Source organism: Aedes albopictus, chromosome 2 (assembly GCF_035046485.1).
Source record: "Aedes albopictus strain Foshan chromosome 2, AalbF5, whole genome shotgun sequence".
NCBI classification, from domain to species: Eukaryota; Metazoa; Arthropoda; class Insecta; order Diptera; family Culicidae; genus Aedes; species Aedes albopictus.
Window position 1 is genome coordinate 148,817,271 of NC_085137.1, and position 23,664 is coordinate 148,840,934.

General features: G+C 42.8%; 3 protein-coding genes across 4 annotated transcripts in view; 1 reads left to right on the forward strand and 2 right to left on the reverse strand.

Annotated features, from left to right (window-relative positions):
- LOC109421007 (serine/threonine-protein kinase grp) overlaps positions 1-23,664 on the forward strand; it is a 114,549-nt gene that overhangs the window by 7,395 nt on the left and 83,490 nt on the right. Inside the window, exon 1 of one of the 2 annotated variants that reach the window (XM_062850603.1) lies at positions 2,646-3,007. The exons of the other annotated variant lie outside the window; for it this stretch is intronic. The gene's annotated coding sequence lies outside the window, so the exon portion shown is untranslated. Of the gene's footprint in view, positions 1-2,645; positions 3,008-23,664 lie in introns of those variants that run through there. 2 annotated transcript variants of the gene reach the window in all.
- Positions 8,898-12,671, reverse strand: LOC134286223 (uncharacterized). The gene has a single exon (XM_062847804.1). It carries the CDS (start codon positions 12,669-12,671, stop codon positions 8,898-8,900), a length of 3,774 nt encoding a protein of 1,257 aa, XP_062703788.1.
- On the reverse strand, positions 15,341-22,581 carry LOC115256749 (uncharacterized). The gene is made up of 3 exons (XM_062847805.1): positions 20,255-22,581; positions 18,208-18,940; positions 15,341-15,431 (listed from the first exon to the last, which is right to left on the reverse strand). Exons 1-3 carry the CDS (start codon positions 22,419-22,421, stop codon positions 15,341-15,343), a joined length of 2,991 nt encoding a protein of 996 aa, XP_062703789.1. The 5' UTR covers positions 22,422-22,581.

Genomic DNA, 23,664 nt, shown 5'->3' on the forward strand with positions numbered 1-23,664 from the left:
ACAATTACCCGGATTTTTCACGTTTCTGAAATGCTCAATGTATGAGTTGCTATGGGTACGGCGAACTTCTCTTTCGATTTTCTCCGTTCGAGGATTTTGTTAGATACGGTGTTTGGTAAAGTTAAACTTGAAATAAAAAAAAGTAACATCGACCGTTAAAAATCCCTCCCACAGTAAATTTCTAGGTACGCCACTGTACTAAAATAACTCGGTTTCGTTTATTTAATTCAATTTTTTTCTAAAAAAATTCATTGGGCCCAGATGTTTTGAAAATTTATGAAGGGGGTCGCCATCTCAAAAAAGTTTGGGAACCACTGTTATAGATGCATTGTATCTATGTAGGACCTAGGGGGATTAGAGGCATAATAGACACCCTAAGCAAATGAGTACGTTAGGCCTGTATAACAAAGAAAAACTTAACATATTGGGTTTCTCATTAATGTTTAGACTACTGTGATAATTCTAAAATCCTCTGAATCATCATTTTCCAGCAGCATTTCCCACTAATCAAACTTATTTTGTTCACATGTTGTGCATCCGACGCCCCTGTCATGAACTCAACCGAACTTGTGTACGCTTGCCGCTGCGAAGTCGTGTGCGAAATTCGACTGTGATAATAATGAATTTCGGCCGAGTCTAAATTATAGACACTATAGATTCCATAGACTCGCGGAGGCGAAGACAACTGTAGCCAAACGAACTGTCAGTTCGTGTAGCCAAACGAGCATGACGTCACAATTTCAATAACGACAATGGATTGCGTGACGTCATATTCGCTCGGTACACTCTAAATTCACGTCAAAACACACTAAAATCGTATTGCTCAACCATGTCTCCGCGAGTCTATGGAATCTATAGTGTCTATAGTCTAAATGGGTGCAAATGTCGCAATATTATCAGTTGGCTCACAACTTTAACTTGCTTCCTACGTATTTCAAACCAAGGATCGGTATATTCGCCTCACTCCATTCATATTCACTCCTCTTTGCTGAAGCGAATCGAGAAAGATGCAGCAAACGGATCGTCGTGATCAAACACGCAACCCCATCACCAGTGGGAAGCGATGAGCCATCTGCTTGACATGAATATTCGTTGCCATTCGTCGCAGTTTGGATCGCAAGCGAATGAATGAATGGCGAATGGTGAAGAATAATGGTGAGCGATCGAAGCGGCTATTATCATAAGTAGAAGAGAATTTCTGCATGTAATGCATACATTTTTACTGTATTGTCGCTGAAATGCTAGATTAGCAAAGAAAATAATTCGAAAACATCAATAATTCGTATGCACAATATCAATCGCATCATTCACGAATCGCATTCGCTTGCGATGCGAATGTGGACGAATGAATAATTTCCAAGTGTGGCTTCCCACCGTTCGCCGGAGTTTGCTGTCGTCGCTGACAAGCACACACACGAACTCAAGCGACAACCGTTCGCTGCTGACTGTCTTCAAATGGGGAAGAAGATGAAAAGTGGAAATCAGGAACCCTGTTTCAAACATTTACAGCAGGTAGGATGTCTTTTATGTAAAGAAATCATGAATTGTAAACCGTGTGTTTTTTTAGCTGATAGGAAAGGTACGGGGCATAATGGACACCCCTGCATATTTTATGCTAATTCTTTGATTACATCGACCAGATAAGTAATTTGCATACAGAGATCAATACCACAGATGTAATACTCCATCTTAGACGAGTTTATATAACATCAAAGTTAATTAAATAAACTTTAGGGTAAAATAACCGGATTGATTTTTTCCAAACTCTCTAATACGCCTAACAGTATGCAATGCGCGGACATCCATTCGTAATTTCCAGTATTCATTTCGCCCCGAATCGACTACAACATTAAAGTTGCTATTTTGAGTAAATTCTGATCAAAACTAGAATACTTCATCCATTGTTAAATCTCCGTACATATGCAGATAACGTAACAATTCATTTGTTCTTACGGTAGACATACTTAAACACACGTAATATCTTATTTACTGCTGTTTCGAAATTATAAGAATTTCGCTATATGAAAAACATTTTCAATTTCAATATTTTGATTATTATGGAGGAATGTAAATGGTATTTTTGAAAAATTGAACAATGACTTGTTCATTTACACTTATGTATTAAAAGTTTAACATAAAAGAAAACGGTTTTGGCATGAACAGGGATGTCCATAATGCCCCGACTTCCCCTACATTGAGGATTTTTTTTTTGGATCTACACCAGAGATTCCCATTTTTTTTTTTCGTGAAATCGTGTTTATTTTATTTGGGCATAGCGCTATTGATGATACATTTATTTGAAGATTTAAATTGTGAGACACCTTGGGCGTTAACGGTTCAATATCCCTACCCACTTTGCCCCATCATACTCTACCCTCGAACAGTGAACGACTGGATTTCGACATCAGCAACAGCGATTCATCGCTGTTGGACAAACGGAACAACCGAAGAGAACGGCATATCTGTCGTTTGCTTGCTGCTGAGTGCGCAAGAGTGTGGTATCATCGGTCAGGTTCCTCCGCTCCTCCGATATACACACAACCCAAAATCGACCAGGAGAGTGGAAACCTCCGCGCGCGCATGTGTGCGTGTTCTCTAGGTATCCTCTCCATGCCAGCCCAGCAGCAACCAGCACAGCACTCAACTCAAGCAGTGCCACATTTTTCTCCATTCTTTCGTGTCGTCGCCGCCACACAAAGAACTACCTACTAGTTGTGTGGTGTGCCCTGGAAAGAAGGAACCAAAAATCTGAACCGGAGATCTGAAAATTTTCCTACAGGGATCCAGCAGTCCCCCGAGAGGAAGATTCGCGAAACCGGGCGCCATCCCCGGCCGGGACTTGAGTGCGTTGGCTGATCGCGAGCTGTGAAGTCCGTGGATCGCGAGTGAATCAGTACCTAGTGCCATTAACCTGTGTGGAGTTCCAGTTAAGCTAAGTTCTCCGGGTCTCTCGTGCGAAGCCGGAACAAAGTGCCGGAAACCGAAGGCAAACGCGTCTCGTTAGAAGGTGAGTTTTTTGCTGGGGTTTTTCTATCACTAGAACATGGGGTATGGTATCGATTGGATAGTTACTGAACCATTCTGTATGAAAAGTACTGCAAGTTTTGATAAAATGGCAGAAATTTAAATTGCTAACCAAAAGAACAGAAAAAAAAACCAACTTGAAATTGAAGGTCCCATTCGAAAGATACCACCATCAGCAGCAGAGACTCATTCACAGCAGTAGCAGCAGCAGCAACAGCAACAGCAGAGTCCAGTTTAATCGTATTGGTCTGCGTTTTTTTTTTTTTCCTTTTTGCAGTCATCAGCAGTACCAGCCAGCCAGCAGCGCGAGCAGTGTTGCCGACAGGGGAGGTTTTAGTTTGAGATACCTCTTCTCATCGAATGGGCTGGTGCTGGAATCATAATTATTATTTGAATCTCCTTCAAGATTGACATAAAAGTACAAAAGTCCTTGATGGGATTATTTTACGGGTACTCTCAATATAAGACGCACATGATTTGGTATTTTTCAAACATTGACATACCTAACAATACGCAATTTTTATTCTGGGTTTTGGAAGTACTTTGAAAATGAGTGTAGAATTAGCAATTAAGTTAAAATACACATAAAAAAAATAAAAAAAAAACTTTGAAAGTTAATAAATTCTATAACGCTAACTAAATAGTGAAGAAAACTCAAAATGTCACTTATGCGAGTATAGGCAGTATACATTACATACAAGTGTTTAACCAGAATGAAGGATCTGAAGAAAGCTTTAATTCGAAGAAATATTTGATAATTAAATTGCCAATTTTCCAATACAGAGAGGGCTTAATTTTTTTCAGACTCTGGTTGGTAGCATATTGGGCTAGCAAAAATTGAACTTTTTTAAACAAGTTCTTTACTAAAAGAAACTCTGAGCTCGTCAAACATAGCAGCGAGAGACAGTTCTGCCAGAGATAGGAGAAGAAGGCGTGAGAGGGAGTGCATTGTGTATAATGAAGGCAGAGAAAAAATGGGATTTTTGAAGTGAATACATTGCCTATGATTCCTTAACTGCCACGTATGAATATCAAACCCAGCAAATATGGGACAGATATGCGATCATAGGCAGTACAGTCTCTTAGTATAAGATTTTTGTTTTGGTTTATTTATAACATACACACTTGTATTTAGAAGGCAAGAATGTTGTTAACTAACAAACTAAGAGATGAATTGATGATAAAAAACGCGTTTCGGTGGGATTCGTACCCACGACTCCGTATACGCTAAACCGGTGCTTTAACCAACTAAGTCGCAAAACAAGTAATGATTCTGCGGAATAGAAAGCCAAATTAATTGATTCCGAGCCCACACCATGAACATTTACTTTTTCACAAATCCCTCTATGGTCTAGGACCATTTGGGCAGGAGAACATATTTTGGGCACTTGCTGCCATTACTCAGTCAATTTTAAACCGATCGACTTGATTTTTGGGACACGATCAGATACGTACGGTATCTAGCCATGATCCAAAATTCAATCGGATTTAAAAGATGTTCGTTGTTCATGGCGATGGCACAAATTTCCCCAAAGGAGGAGATCGTGCATCTGGAGCCGACCTACTTATACCTGATAGCTTTAGCTATCTCCGAATGAAGATGAACCAACATCTACAAATACGTTGCTCCGTTTCCGCTTTAGTTACCAAAGTGCTTCAAACCGAAAACATGTCCTGCCGTGGGTCCATGACACACTTGATATGGGAAGCGGTTACACCAATAACGGAAAAGCACGCTTATCACAACAGTAAGCATACTGCCCAAAGGAATCCCTGAAAAAATGTTTGGGGGACTCCGTAAAGCCTAGATAAACCTCTAAAAGGGAGAAGAATGCAGAGAGAAACATCTACAAACCCCCAAGAGATGAAATGCCAGGTGAAATTTCTGTAGCAATCTCTGCAAGAATTCCTGGAGAAATTACCCGAGGAATTACATGACGCAATCCTACAGGAATGTCTGAAGGAATTCCCTAAGTAATTTCTGTAGAAACCTCTAGAGGAGTTTCCGGATAAATCCCTTGGGTAATTTTCGAAGGAATCCCTATTGCAATCTCCGAACAAATTCCATGAGACATCCATAGAGGAATTCTCAAAATAGTTTTTGGGGAATATTTGGTGGAGTTTGGAGGAATCCCAGCATAGATGGCCTAAGAAATTCTGGGAAAGAATGCTATAGAAATCTGCAGGAATTCCGGAAGAAATTACAAGGGAAATTCCTGTAGCAATATTAAGAGATGTTCCTGGCGGTTACGCCAATAACAGAAAAACACACTTATCACAACACTAAGAATGATGCCTAAAGGAATCCCTGGTGAATTTCTCTGAGAAATCCATGGAAAAATGTTTGAGACAATCCCTAGAGAAACCTCTAAAAGAAGGTCGAGTTCCTAAAGAACCCTCTACAAAATCCCAAGAGGCGTATTACCAGTTCCAATTTCTGTAGGAATCTGGAAGAATTCCTGGAGAAATTACCCGAGCACAGGAATGTCTGAAGGAATTCCCTAAGTAATTTCTGTAGAAACCTCTAGAAGAGTGTCCGGGTAAATCCCTTGAAAAATTCCTATTGCAATCTTCGAAGAAATTTCATGGGACATGACTTACGTTTCTCGAAATATATTCTGGAGGAATAGGGGAGTTTGGAGAAATCCCAGCATAGATGGCATAAGAAATTCAGAAGAACCGCTTTAAAAAATATGCAAAGATTCCGGAAGAAATTACAAGATAAATTCCTGGCAGTTACGCCAATAACCAAAAATCACGCTTTTCATAACAGTAAGAAAAATGCCATAAGGAATTCCTTGAGTAATTTCTGGAGAGATCCCTATTGCAATCTCAAGCAATTTCATGGGACATCCACAGCATATTTCCTGAAAAAGTTCTGGGGGAATGTCTGAAAGAATTCCTGAAGGAATCACAGCATACATGGCTTAAGCAATTCTGTTATGAATATCAGAAGAATTCTCACCAAGAGTTTCTATAATAATCTGCAGAGATTCCGGAAGAAACCACAAGTCAATATCCTGAAGCAATACTAAAATATATTACTAAAGTAATGCCAAGATAACCCGGGAAATCCATCGAGGAAGCCTACATGCAAAATCCTGAAAAAATCCCCGAAGAATTTTCTGGATAAATTGCTTGAATTATTCCTGGAGAAAGAACTGAAGGCATTCAAAGATATTTTTTAAGAAATCCTTAGGGGGATCCCCGGAAAACTCCTTAGATGAATCTCCGATAGAATTCCCGAAGGTAGCTCAAGAGGAACTCCTAAAAGAATCCCTTGGAAAATCCCAAGATAAATTCCTGAATAAATTACCGGAGTAATTCTGGGATAAATTCCTAGAGAAATTTTTGGACACATCCCTAGAGGAGTTCCTATAGAAATACCTGGAAAAGGCCTTGCAAGGTTTTTTGAAGGAATCCCTTTAGGAGTTTCTGAAGGAATCCCAAGAAAAACTTCTGAAGGTATCATAGGAGAAAAGTCTGGAAAAATTCTTAGAGAACTATCTGCAGGGATTCCTTTCGAAATTCCCGGAAAAAATCCCAAAAGAATTTATGGAGAAACACCTGCAGAACTTTTTGAAGGAATCGCAACAAGAATTTCTTGAGGAAACCCAGGTGTTTAACCCGTTAACCCCTTCCCCCCAGAGTTAAAGTTTGTGGAACAAATTTTCAGTATAATATGTCTTCGCGGCTGCGCCGCTATATTCCCAGTAGAATCACAATTGCTCATTACTGTTTAAGAATTGTAGGTGTCAAATCAAAGAAGGTATCATTGACCGTTGAAAACCCCTCCCAGAGACAATTTCTGGCTACGCCACTGTAGAACATCATACGGTACTTTTGTCTGGTAGCCCTAGGTTTGAGATTATTCGAAAAAAAAAGACTAGGAATTGCGTGGAAATTCCTTCTAAAATGTCTCCAATAGTTTTCGAAGAATTCTGAACTAGTCTGATTCCTGGGTGAAATATTTTTAACGATTTTTCTGGAATTATTGCAGGAACGCCTCTTTGAGTTCGGCAAGAATTCTTCCGAATTTACCTGCAGAAGTTTCTTTAGAATGTTCTCAAGTTTTTTTTATGATTTGTCCTGAGCTTCCCACAGAAATGTTCGCAGAAATTCTTCAACAGATAGCTCCCGGTGTTTCTCCAGATATTCTTCCAAAATTTGATCTCTGCAGATATTCCATAACAGATTCAAGGGGTCCTATAACAGTTCCCCGAATTCCATTACCCCGAATAACATCTCCCCGAAAACCAACACCCCGAATGGTCCAGTATCCCGAGTGACATTACCCCGAATAGCCCATTTCCCCGAATGCCGTTACCCTGAATGCCATTACCCTGAATGCCATTACCCCGAATAGCCCAATTCCCCGATTACTCCGAAAAAATATTTTCCAATATTTATCAGAAATTTTTCCTTCTTCTGTGCATCGGCTATTCTTTCTAGACTTTGGCGTTAATAATGATATTATGATGTGGAGCAAATGAATATAATAAAGATTTTTCCTTCTTTTATCGTAGGTTGTTCTTTAGTCTTATATTAATATGATAAGTGGGGGCAGGATGGGTCACCTAAGAAATGGATCCCTATAACTTTCTGAATATAAATCGCATTTCTCTGTATTCTACCACGACTCTCAGATACACTAGTCAGCTATGATATAAGAGTATAAAAAGGTTATAAAGTTTGAAACCTGCGTCTTGACAAACAATTTTCAAAACATGACCCATCTTGCCCCACCTCATTTTAACGGGGGCAAGATGGGTCAGCTATAAGAACTCGATTTTCCTCCAACAAAAAATACTATATCTTCTAGTTTTTCTCTATACATCTAAGCTTCATAAACGTACAGATTACATGAAGAAAGTGTTGAAACATATCGGTAGATTATTCTCAGAACTAGAAGATTTTTGTTCGGGTAGCCATAAACGGACTTTGAAAACCTATATTTTTTGAAGGAAAATTTAAAAAATATGTTCTCAAATTTTCAGTGCTCTCATCGCTTCGATAATGTAGGTCACAGAATAGCCTTTCCATGAAAAATAAAACATTTTCAAAAACTATGCAAACATACCGAAAAATTAGGGTGACCCATCTTGCCCCGTCTACACAATACACGTAGTTATATGGAATGTATAGCATAAGGAGTATAACGAAAAAATATTTTATTTTTTTCTGTGCGAGGAACGTATAGAATTTTTAAAACAATATAGGGTAGAAGCTTCAGTTTTGGCCAGTCCGGAGTTTTGGCCATAGTGCGGTATTGAGCCTGTTGCGATCTAAATCGGTGTTCCGGAGAACAAGAAGCTCTGGGCCGTTTCTTTCAGCAGCTCGCAACTCGATTAGGTTGGTGCGAAAACAGCTTTTAGCTGGAAATATATTTGTTGTATTCACAATTCTACCATGTCTTATAATACTCACAATTTTCGGTTTCGAGCGTTTTAGTTCTTCGCTTTTGCCTCAACGTTCTGTCCTTTGTGTAGTTGGTGTGTTTGTCACAATCTGTGTTATAATTCTAGGTTAAGTCGATGTAACTAGTTTTAAGGAACAACTTACTGTGATATATTTGTGATACAATAGTTTTAGTTTTATGTGTAGTTCAATTTAACGATAATCTTGAATCCAAATTTTAGCTACAATACAAATTTTAGATTAAGTTCAACAAATTTAGTTTTAATAGGTTTAGCAAATCCAATTTCACCTTGCACGTTTCTTTCCGCTGCTTGTCAATGCGACAATAGATTTTGACAAGCTTCTCCCTAATGACAGCTGTCAAAGGGCCTGCCGAAAAGATCAAGGGGCCAGTGATGCCAGTTGGTAACATCCTCCCCCCCGTAAAATTGGCCATCGGATCAGTTTTACATATTTTAGCCACTCTCTCTCACCTCCAAGACCGCCAATTTGGACACAGGCCTTCTCATCAACCCCCTCGCAGTTTGTACTATGGCCTGACGAATCCGTTGATCACTCCCAGCAACTACTTCCTTGACACGCCCGCGGATCCATTCGTTCCGTGTAGTACCGTCGATTACCAAGACGAGATCTCCTACCTCGATAGCTTTCTGTTCACCAAACCACTTGGTTCGTTTGGTCAACGTCGGCAGGTACTCTCTGATCCAACGTTTCCAGTAGGTGTTCAAATGCTGTTGAGTTGCGTTCCATGTTGCTTCAACCGCTGCTGCGGTTTGCTTATGGTTTTCCGATGTCGTATCTGCAGCGAAGTCCTTACATTCGATGTTCTTCAGCGGCAAAAGAAAATGGTTAGGCGTAAGAGCCTCACTCTCCGCAGATTCCAGAGGTAGATACGTCAACGGGCGGCTATTCACTATGGACTCAGCCTCAATAACCAGGGTTTGCAATCCTTCGTCCGTCAGTTTTCGATTGCCGTCATAAGCAGCAAACATAGCCGTCTTTACGGAGCGCACCATGCGCTCCCACGCGCCACCCATATGAGGTGCTGCGGGAGGGATGAACAGCCATTTCGTGGTTGTACTTGTAAATGCACCAGCAAGGTTCTCATTTATAATCGAGATCTCCTTCTTCTGTTCATTCAGCAGTCGAGCCGCCCCTCGGAAATTGGTTCCATTATCCGAGTAGATCTCCAGGGGATCTCCTCGTCGGCATATGAAGCGTCGTACACATTCAATGCAGGAATTTGTCGTTAAGCTGCACACCACTTCTACATGAACCGCCCGTATCGTAAGGCAGGTGAATAAGGCGATCCATCTCTTGACGTTGCTTCGTCCAAATTTTACCAAAAATGGACCAAAAAAGTCAAGTCCTACGTAGGAGAAAGGGCGGACATATGCAGCAAGTCTTGCTGGCGGCAGAGGAGCCATCCGAGGAATACAGGGCTTCGCTTTGTCGATTCTGCACCGCAGGCAATTTTGGGTCACCTTTTTAACCGTAGGGCGCAATCGCGATACGTGGAAGCGTTGACGTACTTCGTTAACAACAGTCTCAAAATTAGCGTGACGGTATTTACGATGGTATTCGTCGATTAGTAGTAGTGTCAGCCGATGTTTTGGTGGAAGTATGATGGGGAACTTCATAGATAGTGCCACCTTGTTAGCTGTTTTAATACGACTATCCACTCGTAGAAGCCCTTGCTGATCCAGGTATGGACATAACGAGTGAAGATCGCTTGATGGTTTTATTGGGGATCTTCGATCAGCTGCCAATGCTGCCATTTCGTCCGGAAACACTTGCCACTGCACCGATCGGAAAAGTGTGATTTGCGCTTCCTGTAGTTCCTCCTTGGTGAGTATTCCTTGACGTATTGGTACACCGCTGCACTTCAGTTTAAGATTATTGGTGAATCGCAGGGCATAAGCCACAGTCCGCAGCACACGCTCCCACTTAGAGAATCGTTGATAATCGATTTCTAATCCAGGTACAACGACCTCACGATGAACGTGACACGGACGGAGTTCTTCTTCTGTTGCAGTAGTCGTAGAGATGAACTTCGAACTGGGCCATTCCTTCTCGGGTCTTCGTAGAAATTCCGGCCCTTTAAACCACTCACTTTCTGCTTGCATGCAAGGTCCTTTACCCCACTTTGTAGCCGCATCTGCTGGATTAATCTTCGTAGGCACCCACCTCCATTCATCTGCATCAGTCAGCGTAAGAATCTCTCCGATCCTGCAGGCTACGAATTGCTTGTAACGCCGGTGATCTGCATGTATCCAAGCCAGAACAGTCGAAGAATCACTCCATAGAAATCGTTTCGTAGTAGTTATCGTGTGCGTGTCGATAACGAATCGCATCAGCCTTGCTCCCAATACCGCTGCTTGTAGTTCTAGTCTTGGTACTGATAGAGGTTTCAGGGGTGCAACCTTGGCTTTGGCCGCAACCAGGGCGCAATCCGGCATTGTGCTTGCTGTTACTATTCGGAAGTAAGCGACTGCCGAGTAGGCAAGCTCACTTGCATCAACAAATATGTGGAGTTGTAGTTCTTCATAGCTACTCATGGTAGCTTGCCGAAAGTAACAGCGAGGTATTCTAATTTGGTCGATTGTTTTCACCGCATTGATCCATTTCATCCAGCGATTCCAGATGTCGTCACCAACGGGCTCATCCCACTGCGTTCCAACTCGCCAAACATCCTGAAGGAGGATTCTGCCATGCACTAAGACCGCACTGAGTAGACCCAGTGGGTCGAAAAAGCTCATGAGGCATCTCAACATTTGTCTTTTGGTAGGTTGTACGTTGCTGTCCATCAGTTGTTGTATATCTTCTTTCAGTTCAGTAGAATAGCACAGAACATCATCTCTCGTATTCCATAGCATTCCCAATACGCGTTCGCATTCCGATCCTTTGTCCAGGAACAAATTTTTGGTTTCATCTGTGCTGCTTTCTCCCAGACCTTCCAGAACCTGTTTTCCGTTGGTGAGCCAATTTCTTAACTGGAATCCTCCTCGGCTGTGGATCATCCTAACTTCCTGTGACACTCGTAGCGCTTCCTCTTCATTCTCGAAACTATCCAGGTAGTCGTCTACATAATGGTTGTCTACGATTGCCTGGACTGCCTTCGGATAACGATCGGCAAACTCTTCCGCATTCTTGTTTTTTACAAATTGTGCTGAAGCTGGCGATGATGATGACCCAAAGGCTGCTACGTTCATAAGAAAGATTGTAGGCGGCCTGGAGGGATCTGTCCGCCACAAAAATCGCTGGGAATGCCTATCTGTTTCGCATATTTCAATCTGGTGAAACATTTCTTTTATATCGGCTGAAACGCCAATCGAGAACTGCCGAAATCTTGACAGAACCGCCGACAACGACGCCAACTGATCTGGTCCTTTCAATAGAAGGGAATTCAGTGATATCCCCTCAACACTGGCAGCAGCATCCCATATGAGCCTTACTTTGCCCGGTTTTTTGGGATTAACTACTGCTCCCAGTGGCAGATACCATACCCGCCTGGGATCAGCACGATCGAGTTCAGCTTGAGTTGCTGCCCTTGCGTAACCTTTAGCTTGATACTCCACTAGTTGGCGGTGGATGTTTTCTTTCAGTTTCGGGTCACGATTCATCCTCCTCTCGAGGCATTCGAGTCTCTTCAACGCCATATTAAAACTATCAGGGAACTCGATTCTGTCGTACTTCCACAGAAGCCCTGTTTGGTATCGCCCGTCTACCCTTTTTGTGGTTTCCTGGAGAATCATCCGGGCCCTTTGATCGTCTGTTGATTCCAACGCCACCTCTGATTTCGCCCCAACGTCTTCCACGGTAAAGTATTCCTTCACCAGATTATGTAATTCTCGATCCCCTACACAAGAACAAGTGTGCACATTCACCACATTCGACGATGAACTGTGGTCTTCTCCTCCGTAGATGCACCATCCTAATCGGGTCTTCACCGCAACCGGCTCGTATCTTCCACCTTCTTTCATGTTCAGCGGCACAGTCAAATTTAAGTTGTCCACGCCCACTAACAACCGCGGTACAGCATTCTTGTAACTGGTTATCGGCAGACCTTTAAGGTGCTGGAACCTCTTGACGAGATCGCCATAATTTAAGTTCTGACTAGCAAGACCAAGATTCTGCACTGTATGGGCAATCATTTCCATCCGTTTCTTGTCACCCGTACCAGTTATCGATAGGTGTACTACCTCCGAGTTGGATTCTGATCGTGTCATGTTAGCGGTCCACGTCAGACAAAGAGGCATCGATGATCCCCTAATTCCTAGTTCATTTATTGCGACATTTGCACCCATTTAGACTCGGCCGAAATTCATTATCATCACAGTCGAATTTCGCACACGACTTCGCAGCGGCTGGCATACACAAGTTCGGTTGTGCTCATGCCAGGGGCGTCAGATGCACAACAGGTGAACGAAATAAGTTTGATTAGTGTGAAACATCGCTGGGAAATGATGATTCAATGGATTCTCAAATTATCACTGGTCGATACTTGACCATTGGTGGAAACTGGCGGAACCTTCGGCTGAAGGTGGCCTCGATGAGTGGCCTTGATGGATGGCCGATGAAATCGTCTCAATCGGCTGATTGAGACGGACACACTGCTACGTTTGCAGTTTGGCGGAATAATCTCGAACCTTTCGAAATATTGTATCCTTGCGAAACTTCAGGCCGATTGCTCTAATGGTTTGAGAGCGTAAGGTTACTGAAGTGGCTCAGATAAAATATTGTCGAAGAGGTGAAGTGAAACTTCTGAGATGAAAATTCAAAACCTAAGAGCTGGTTACTTGCATTAGAAGTCCTGGCTTTCTTAGAGGATTGAAATCCACCTTGGTAGAGGAGTCACTTCCCGAGGATGAGTTCTTTCACAGTGAAACGCACTATTTCGACTGACAAAAGATCATGTATTTCGTTGGTTCAAGTAGTGCTTATATACTAATTCTAAACCTAAAGGAATCACACATCGACACCTTATCATGCTTTCTTTCTGAATCACGTGATCAGCCTACGACTGCGTGGTGCAGTAGGGTCCTAACCTTATCAGTTGTTAGGTTGCGTATTCTCTTTTGGTTCGTTTATACAGGGCGACAGTCTACTGTGATGATTCATTGATTAAACTTGATAAGCTATTAGTGCATGGAAAGAGGCAGATAATTACGTCTATTTAATGTGTCGAAATCTATGATTTATGTAGAAATGCTAACTCTTCGCAATGGTTGCGAACATTCACCCCCCGCGCTTAAATCTAAAGCGTTATTGGATTGTGGGACATTAGACTCAAAGGGAAGTGGGGCCAACTTGGATACTGGTCGGCGATACAGACCAGCGGCAGTCTGGACATCAGCAACACGAATAGTGCAGTCAGCACCTGGATACACTGTCACAATTTTGCCTAATTTCCACGACTGGGGCGGCGTATTTTCTTCCTTTAACAAAACTACAACTCCTGGAGTAATGTTTTTTGAATGTTTGGTCCATTTTTGACGAGTTTGCAATGTGTTCAAATATTCATTTGACCAGCGTTTCCAAAAGTGGTCCCGTAATTTCTGTAGATGTTGCCAATGGGTCAACCGATTTTCTGGGACATCTTCCAAGGTAGGTTCAGGAATAGCAGTTAATTGACGACCTATGAGGAAATGCGCTGGTGTAATCACCTCGAGTTCAGTAGGATCAGTGGAGTGGGAAAAGAGAGGGCGTGAATTGAGGATAGCCTCAATCTGGGTCAACACAGTGTAGTATTCTTCGAATGTTAGGGAAGCATTGCGTAATATTTTCTTCAAGTGTGTTTTTGTGCTCTTCACTCCGGCTTCCCATAGTCCACCAAAGTTTGGAGCGCGAGGTGGAATGAATCTCCATATTATCTCCCGTGGTTGACAGAAATCATTCAACTTTCCTTGCATTTGATCCTTTTGAAACAACAGATATAAATCGTGTAGTTCAGTTCTAGCACCGGCGAAATTAGTTCCATTGTCTGAATGTATTTCTTCGACAAGACCGCGTCGGGCCACAAATCGATGGAGTGCTGCTATGAATGCTGCTGCAGTCAGATCCGATACGACTTCGAAATGTATTGCCTTTGTAGACAAACAGATGAATAGCGAGATATAGGCCTTGACCGGTACTGATTTTCTTCCTCCTCGACGAATAAAAATCGGCCCTGCAAAATCAACTCCTGTTCTGGAAAATGGAGCGGAAGGAACCACTCTGGCTTCGGGCAAGTTACCCATTGGTGGTTGAAGCAGTTTTGGGTTGGATCGGAAACAAATAATACAGGATCTCGTTACCTTACGTACTGTGTTTCTGGCGTTGAGGAGCCAAAACCGTTGTCTAATGAGGGATATTAAGCCGGACGGACCAACGTGTAAATTCTCCTCATGTAATGCTCTCACAAGGGACTCCGTTATAGGATTTTTGTTTGGAAGAATTAGTTGGTGTTTAGCATTGTATGATAATCGTGAATTTTGCAACCGACCTCCAACACGCAGAAGATCGTTATCTATGATGGGACAAAGGTTTGCAAGTCGACGAGTAGGTTGACCAGATTTCAGGGAATGGATATCTTCAAATAGTTCGGTTTGTTGGATATATCTGACGATGACTTCCAATGATTGTCTCATCTCAGGAATGGTGAGAAATTTTGAAATATTTCTTAGGGACCTAGGCAATTTAGTGTTCCTTATAAATCGCAAAATATATCCGACAATTCTTTGGAGTCGTCGGAAGGAACTAAATTTGGTCATAAATGGAAGAGTCTCGAGTCGAACGACAGGCGTAACAATCACAGTGGGCTTCCATTCTGGTAACTCGCAATCTGGAATAGGTTCAGGTTCTTCATTCTGGATCACATGGTTGCGGAGGAATGATGGTCCATTCCACCACAAATAGTTCACGGCAAGCTGTTGTGGTAGTTGGCCGCGGGATACCACATCAGCTGGATTCTCATCTGTTCGTACATACCTCCATTGGGCGTTTTGTGTCTGATTGTTAATCTCCATGATACGGTTGCGAACGAATAATTCTAGTTGAATGGGAGACTTTCTTAGCCACCCAAGGAAGATTTGGCTATCAGAATAATATGTGATTTGGTTGAAATTCATCTTGAGGGCAGGAACAACCTTTGAGGCTAATCGAGATAGCAATAGCGCAGCACAGAGCTCCATTCTTGGCATGGTTAGACCATTTATTGGCGCTATTTTGGATTTACTGCATATCAACGTAGTTTTCACGATTTGATTTGATACTGCACGAATATAAATACACGCACCGTATGCCAGGTTGGACGCGTCGGCGAACCCATGAATTTCGTAATGAATAGCTGCATGTAGTGCCATATATCTTGGAATTCTGATTTGTTGGATTTGATGAAGTGAATCACGAAATATTTGCCATTCCGTAAGTAAATCACCTTCAAGTATATCGTCCCAATCTAACTTGCTTAACCATACCTGCTGCATTATAGCCTTGGCGTTCACTATTACGGGAGACATCAAACCAAGGGGATCGAAAAGCCTTGCAATTTCGGAAAGAACACGACGTTTGGTCGGAGGTTCTTGGTTTGATGAAAAACAATCAGGAACAAAGAGGAAAATGTCCTTTTTTGGATCCCATAGTAATCCTAGCGTTTTTATGGATTCGTTTATATCAGCATCTTCAAAGGTAAGGAATTTTTCTCTTTCCCCTTCTGGAACTGTTTCAATGATGGCTTCGTCGTTAGCACACCATTTGTGTATGGGAAAACCTCCGGAATGCAAAAGATGGGTCAGCTCCAATCGGGATTGAATAGCATCTTCGACGGTATCGGCACCAGAAAGGACATCATCAACGTAGAAATCCTCTTCCACAATTTTCGCCGCTACGGGATAGCGTTTTGTTTCATCTATGGCCAATTGCTTCAAAGTTCGCGTGGCTAGAAATGGTGCACTGGATGTCCCGTAGGTGACGGTTGTCATTTCTAGAACTTCCAGCGGATCGGTTGGTTCTTTTCGCCAGAAAATTCGTTGCAAGGATGTCTGGCTTGGGTCGATGCGGATTTGGCGATACATTTTGGAAATGTCTGCAGTAAAGGCATAGCGATGCCTACGAAATCTTAAAAGAATTGAAAAGAGGTCATCTTGGACTGTTGGACCAATCATCAATGTCTCGTTGAGGGAAACACCCGAGGATTTCGCTGAGGCATCAAACACAACTCTAAGCTTTGTTGTGGAACTTGATGGTTTGAGGACTGCGTGATGTGGTAGATAATAAGTTATCTTTCCTGGAGTGTCGTCAAGCTCATTCACTCGCTGGCAATGACCAAGTTGTTTGTATTCATCAATAAATTTGCCGTATAACTCCTTCATCTCGTATTTTTTCTTAAGTCTCTGTTCTAGCATAAAAAATCGACGGAGAGCAAGGGATCGATTGCTCTTTAGGTTAGATGCTGTGTCCTTCAAAGGTAGCTGGACGATGTAGCGACCGTTGATATCACGAGTAGTTGTTGAACAGTATTTGGATTCGCATTGCTGCTCTTCGTTAGATAGCAATGGAGATGATCCGACGGATTCCAGAAACCAAAACTTTTCCATGGTTTTATTCAGTGGTTCAAGAATGACAGCATGGCACTGTTGTCGGTTGTAGATTAAATCCACGTTTTCGTCGTCCATAGCTCCAGCGACAACCCATCCTAGACGAGTTTCTTGAAGTATAGGAAGATCGTTGGAAATCTTCAGCTGATTTGGCATCAGTAGTTGGAAAAATAGCTTGATTCCTATCAAGAGATCTATTTCCCCTGGAATGTGGAACGTTGGATCTGCAAGTGGTAATCCGGGAGGAATTGACCAGAATTGCGTGTTGATTTTTCGAGATGGCATCACACCTGTGATCCGATCTGTAACGAGGCACTCTATTTGTGCATGATAATCGGAATGTATGGAACGTATTTCAGTTTTGGCCATATTGTTGAGAGTTGTCTTTTTTCCATTGGCCCCAATAGTCTCAACCTTGGCAGGAATGCGTGGAAGCTTTAATATTTGTAGTAGTCTTGCCGATATCAAGTGAGCCTGCGATCCACAATCCAAAAATGCTCGGCATGGATGAAATTTGCCATTACTATCCAGAATATTAACAACAGCCGTCATCAAAAGGCTATTATCAAGAGGAGCCTTACTTATTGAACAAGATGTTGTAATAGGTTTTTCTTCAGGAACTTTTGGGATTTGTCCAAGCTCTTGTTTGAATGGCACAGGTTTCGTATTCACAAAGGATGTTTTCTCAACATGTAAAAGTGTGTTATGTTGACCTTGGCATTTCTGGCAGGTTCTGGATGAACTACAGGAACTGACTGGATGACCTTTTTGTAGACAATTGTAGCACATTCGCAGCTCTCGAACCTTTGCTTGGCGTTGAGGAATGGACATGGCACGGAAAACCTCACATTTGAAATTGGAATGCATACCAGAACATATATCACAAATTGTCTCGGAACTTCTGGTAATAGCACATGATTTGGCTTGTGCGTTCTTCATTTGGTTGGCAGCATTCTTTACAGGGATATATGGCTTCATGATTGATGGAATTTTCGATGAACCTTCACAGCGTTCGAGGATGGCACACCGTTTCTTTAGAAATTCAATGGTGTCTTCGTAGGATGGAATTTCCTTATGCGGGATGGATGCTTCCCATTCTTTCCTGGTATCCTTATCTAATGCTCCAGACACAAGATTAACTACAAATCTCTCTCCGACTCCATCCAACTCGTTGTCGATAAGTGCTAACCCATCGACGTGCCGAGTCACTTCATCGATGAGTTCTCGTAGCTCTTTTTGATTTTCCCGGTTCAGACGACGGAGACTTAATAAACCTTGGATATGGATATCAACGATTACCCGTTTGTTCTCGAAACGGTCTTCGAGAATTTCCCAAGCGTGGGCGTAATTGTTGTTATTGAGAGTGCGTGCGTCGATAATGCCAGCAGCTGCTCCTACTAGAGAGCGTTCGAGATGGTACAGCTTGATGCAATCTGAGTCGGTGGAGGATCGCATCACATCCGAAAACATGGTTTTAAAGCGAGGCCAATTTTCTGGTTTGCCATCGAAAGTTGGAATTGGAGCCTTTAATGGCTGCTGCTGAACAATGATGCGAGGGCTTTCGTTGGTTTGCACTTGCGGTTGGACCACGGAACGGTCACGGCTTGCCTGTATTGCTCGTTCCAGCAACACATAGGTTTCATTGAATTGTGTTTCGAACACCAGGTATACTTGATCTTGCTCATCAATTCTCTCGGGAGGGCACACTGCCACCACATGATGATGGATGTTCAAGAACTCTTTGTAATGATTTTCCAGATTGTGGGAAAACATTTTCAATTGCGCGGAGTCATATTGAGCATTTGTCGCGTTAGCCTCCTCAATCGCTTTACGAATGCGCGTTATTTTGGCCTTGACTTGGCCACGTAGATGAACTGAGGTTTTCATATCCGACATCTTCTGTGCGGTATTTACTTCTTTCACTGGAGTATGTTCAATCGGCATTGGTAAAACACTTTTTTTACTTCAGGTTTTAATGTACTTAATGTAGAAAGTTTGTTCCGATCGTTAGGTTATAGTTCTTGCACTTTGTAATGGGTCACTTTTACTGTTTTCTGGGGACACGTCTTTCCCTAATATTGTTCATTTGCTACAGCTTTGTAGCTGGACACAGAGATTACCACGAAATTTCTTTGATTTCCTTTCACTGATAATGTACTTCTTTACGACGATGCTTTCCTTTCTTGGGTGTTATCACGGTTTAGAGGTTTGATGGTACAATCGGCTGATTGTCACCAACTTGTTTCCGGAAGCAACGGTCTGGGAACGGAGTGGACCGATCATCCACCTACAATTGTGGATTTATGTCCTAACTATAGATGTAGCTGTGCAGAGGAATCCTTGTATTCCTCCTGGAATGTGGTTGGACTGGACTAACCCCTGTGGCTAGCAGCAACCTTTAGCGGATGGGTGTCTCCGCTCACACGGTTGTGGATCAGATATCCGGCTCGAAGGACCAAAAAATGGTCGCTACTTGACCATTGGTGGAAACTGGCGGAACCTTCGGCTGAAGGTGGCCTCGATGAGTGGCCTTGATGGATGGCCGATGAAATCGTCTCAATCGGCTGATTGAGACGGACACACTGCTACGTTTGCAGTTTGGCGGAATAATCTCGAACCTTTCGAAATATTGTATCCTTGCGAAACTTCAGGCCTATTGCTCTAATGGTTTGAGAGCGTAAGGTTACTGAAGTGGCTCAGATAAAATATTGTCGAAGAGGTGAAGTGAAACTTCTGAGATGAAAATTCAAAACCTAAGAGCTGGTTACTTGCATTAGAAGTCCTGGCTTTCTTAGAGGATTGAAATCCACCTTGGTAGAGGAGTCACTTCCCGAGGATGAGTTCTTTCACAGTGAAACGCACTATTTCGACTGACAAAAGATCATGTATTTCGTTGGTTCAAGTAGTGCTTATATACTAATTCTAAACCTAAAGGAATCACACATCGACACCTTATCATGCTTTCTTTCTGAATCACGTGATCAGCCTACGACTGCGTGGTGCAGTAGGGTCCTAACCTTATCAGTTGTTAGGTTGCGTATTCTCTTTTGGTTCGTTTATACAGGGCGACAGTCTACTGTGATGATTCATTGATTAAACTTGATAAGCTATTAGTGCATGGAAAGAGGCAGATAATTACGTCTATTTAATGTGTCGAAATCTATGATTTATGTAGAAATGCTAACTCTTCGCAATGGTTGCGAACAATCACAGTAGTCTAAACATTGATGAGAAACCCAATATAAGCTCTTCCTCGACAAGCGTGAATGACGAGCCGTCATCGAGAAATGCGTAGGTCTTGACTGAAGTTTTCGGGCCGTAGAGCGTAACAGGAACAATGCGGAATAACGTAGATTGCTTCGCGGGTCGATGAGTGTTGTTGCTTGCGGTTCCCTTGGGCGTTCCATCATATGACGTCCTGGTGCTTCGATCCGAGTGCAGGAGAGGATGATGACGAAACTCACACCCTCCGACTCCACAACATCTGCTGTAGCGGCAGCTTCTCCTCCCATGAGCGTTCAAACAGTTACGGCACAGTCCGTTGGACTGCACGCACTTCCATCGGCCGTCCACGGAAAATGATCTGAATAATTCACATTCTGTCACACGATGCCCTGATTCGTCACATACACAACACACTCTATCTTCTTGCACCTTTTCTTCTCCGTTTCCGTCATGGGCGTTGATGAATCCTTTTGGCTTCCCTTTGTACTTGTCCGATGTACTCGGTTTGAGTCCGGCAGCATAACCCGTCACTTTTGTGGCTGAAATCACGATCGACGACATGAACACACCAAAGCTCTGCAGGTTCACCTCCGGGCATCTTTGCAGAAAGGATGCCCACTCCATTTTCGTGTGGGCAGGGAGCTTCTCTACTAACTCCATCAGCAGCGTTGGATTAGAGAGATGAGTATGCTGACCAGCCGCTTCCAGATGGTCGCAAAGACTTTGAACTGCCATACCGAACTCTATTAGCGTCTCGAGTTTTTCTGCTTTCGGGGCTGGAACCGATCGAACCTTCTGAAGAAGCGCATTTATCAGCAGCTCCGGACGTCCATACAGTAACTGCAACGTGTTCAGCACCTGGGGAACAGTATCCGGAAGCAACAGGCGGCTCCTGACAGCCTCATACGCATCACCTTTTAAACTCCGTTGCAAACGAGCAAGATTTTCTGCACTGGTATAACCACACGCGAGCGTTGTATTGACAAAACTACTTATGAACATGGGCCAATCCGCGGGATCACCATTGAACGACGGTAAATCGCGGGGCATCACTTGCCTTGCGGCTAGCTGCGAGGGGGTGGGAATGTATGACGGCGTACCCAAGGATCCCAAGGCATTGACAGAGACTGGGTATACGTTTGCCTGAGTTGGAAGGTTCAAATTATTGAAATTTGGGCCAGTGCCAAGAGTGGCATCAAGTTTTGGCACATCATTGGTAACTTTGTTCCATTCCGAAGTAGAAATTTGAATGGATTTCGCCGGCTGCCCTGGTTGCAAAGGGACAGTTCCAACGGAAGGCATTTCAGGGGCCGTAGGGTGGCCTAGGTTGGTATTGCCGAACCTTTTCGTAATTTCTTGGATCCACTGATCGTAATTTGAGGTGAGAGTTTGATTTTTGAGCGACTTACCTGATGGTTTTTCGGGGGGGAGAGGAGTATCTTGTTTACCTTTTTGTAGGCTACCTACTTCATCATTCCCAATCCTGGTAGAAGAGAGATCTTTGGGCTTCGATTTAGGAACCGCTCCCGTATATCGAGGCGGCGCTTCGGAACCAGACGGTTGCTGATGAATCCGAGTAGGATTGGCCGTTTGGAATGCCGCTTGCACGGCCGCTTGTACCGCTGCGTTGATTGCCGCTTGCATTGCGGAAGAAATAGCGGCCGGGTTGAGGGAGGTTACGTCCTGTACATTTCCCTGGCGATGTGGGTCGGTAGCTGCAGCTGCTTCCCGGTCGGCTGTTTGACCTTTGGCGCTAGTCCCGTATCCGCCGTGTGCCTCGACCCATTCGGCGGTCCGTTGATCGTCACGGCGGTCGTTTACCTTTTCTTGTTGTAGTAATTTCCTCTCCTTTTCGAATGCTTGTCGTTCATTCTCGAGCTCCTGCCGAGCCTTTTTAAACTGTTCTTCCATTTCCCGCAGGCGAATTTGCATCGCTGCTACCCTGCTGCTAGATGAGGATGCGCGAGATGACACACTGACGGGGGAACAAGCTTCACACGTGAACGACCGGTCGGCTACTGAGTCATTTACGCCAGCGCACAAATAATGCCACCAGGCATGACAGCGGTCACACTGAACGTAGTTGTCGTAGGAGTCAGGTCTGTTGCAATGGGCACAACTACCCTGTTTTTCATTTTCCACCGGTTCCTTCGGTGCTCCATTGTCCGCAGAGGCCATGGCGAAAATTCTAAAAGGTTTTGTTCCGGAGAACAAGAAGCTCTGGGCCGTTTCTTTCAGCAGCTCGCAACTCGATTAGGTTGGTGCGAAAACAGCTTTTAGCTGGAAATATATTTGTTGTATTCACAATTCTACCATGTCTTATAATACTCACAATTTTCGGTTTCGAGCGTTTTAGATGTAACTAGTTTTAAGGAACAACTTACTGTGATATATTTGTGATACAATAGTTTTAGTTTTATGTGTAGTTCAATTTAACGATAATCTTGAATCCAAATTTTAGCTACAATACAAATTTTAGATTAAGTTCAACAAATTTAGTTTTAATAGGTTTAGCAAATCCAATTTCACCTTGCACGTTTCTTTCCGCTGCTTGTCAATGCGACAATAGATTTTGACAAGCTTCTCCCTAATGACAGCTGTCAAAGGGCCTGCCGAAAAGATCAAGGGGCCAGTGATGCCAGTTGGTAACAATCGGCGTAAACGTATTTTTTACTAGTAGATCGTAATACAATATGATGATTACAGCTGTGAAAACCACACATTTCGATTAAAAACTGGAAGAAAAAAACATATTTTCTTAAAAAATCTGCTCCTATATATCTATTTTGACCAGGGTGCTTTTAATTTGGCCACTCCCATAAGAAATACATGTGATTGGCCAAAATAGAAACCAAACTTAAGAATATGGCCAAAACTGCGGCAGAGCTTCTATTTTGGCCAGTGCCACTTTTAATATAAAAATCAAGTATTGGCATGATTTCTGCATTTTTCCTTTAAAATATAGATTGAAACCTTTCTTCTGACGCATTGGTTGTTTTCATAGGATTATTGGTTATTTTTATAAAAATGATTTCCCTTAGACTGGCCAAAATCGGTGCCCGCACCCTACCACTTTTTTGTGTATCCCCGTCGTTCATCTGGGAAAATTATTGAAAGATTCAAAACTTATATTGTGCGATTGAAAACGGTACTGACCCATCTTGCCCCCACATACCATACAGTGATTAGTAGTTTAGCTCATCAGTTTTAGGGCGAGTTGTACACAGTCCATGGAACAAAGTGGAAAGCTTTGTAATAGACAGAATTGGATAGAGGCGATAGAGGATCAGTACTCTATATAACTCACCTAATAATTTTACAGTACTGCTTTTTCCCAGACTCGAAAGAATAGCAGATGAACAAAAGAAGGAAAAATATCTGATAATAAGTTTCATACTATTTGCATTCAGTATCAGTGCAG

Bases quoted from the DNA above. Each gene is read 5' to 3' on its own strand.
- LOC134286223 (XM_062847804.1), bottom strand. From the start codon at position 12,671: ATGACACGATCAGAATCCAACTCGGAGGTAGTACACCTATCGATAACT.
- LOC115256749 (XM_062847805.1), bottom strand. From the start codon at position 22,421: ATGGCCTCTGCGGACAATGGAGCACCGAAGGAACCGGTGGAAAATGAA. The intron at 18,941-20,254 runs GTTTCTCATCAA...AACATACTCCAG, and splicing joins CGAGGAAGAGCTTATATTGG to TGAAAGAAGTAAATACCGCA. The intron at 15,432-18,207 runs GTTAGCACTTAT...ATTAACAATCAG, and splicing joins GTGACTCGGCACGTCGATGG to ACACAAAACGCCCAATGGAG.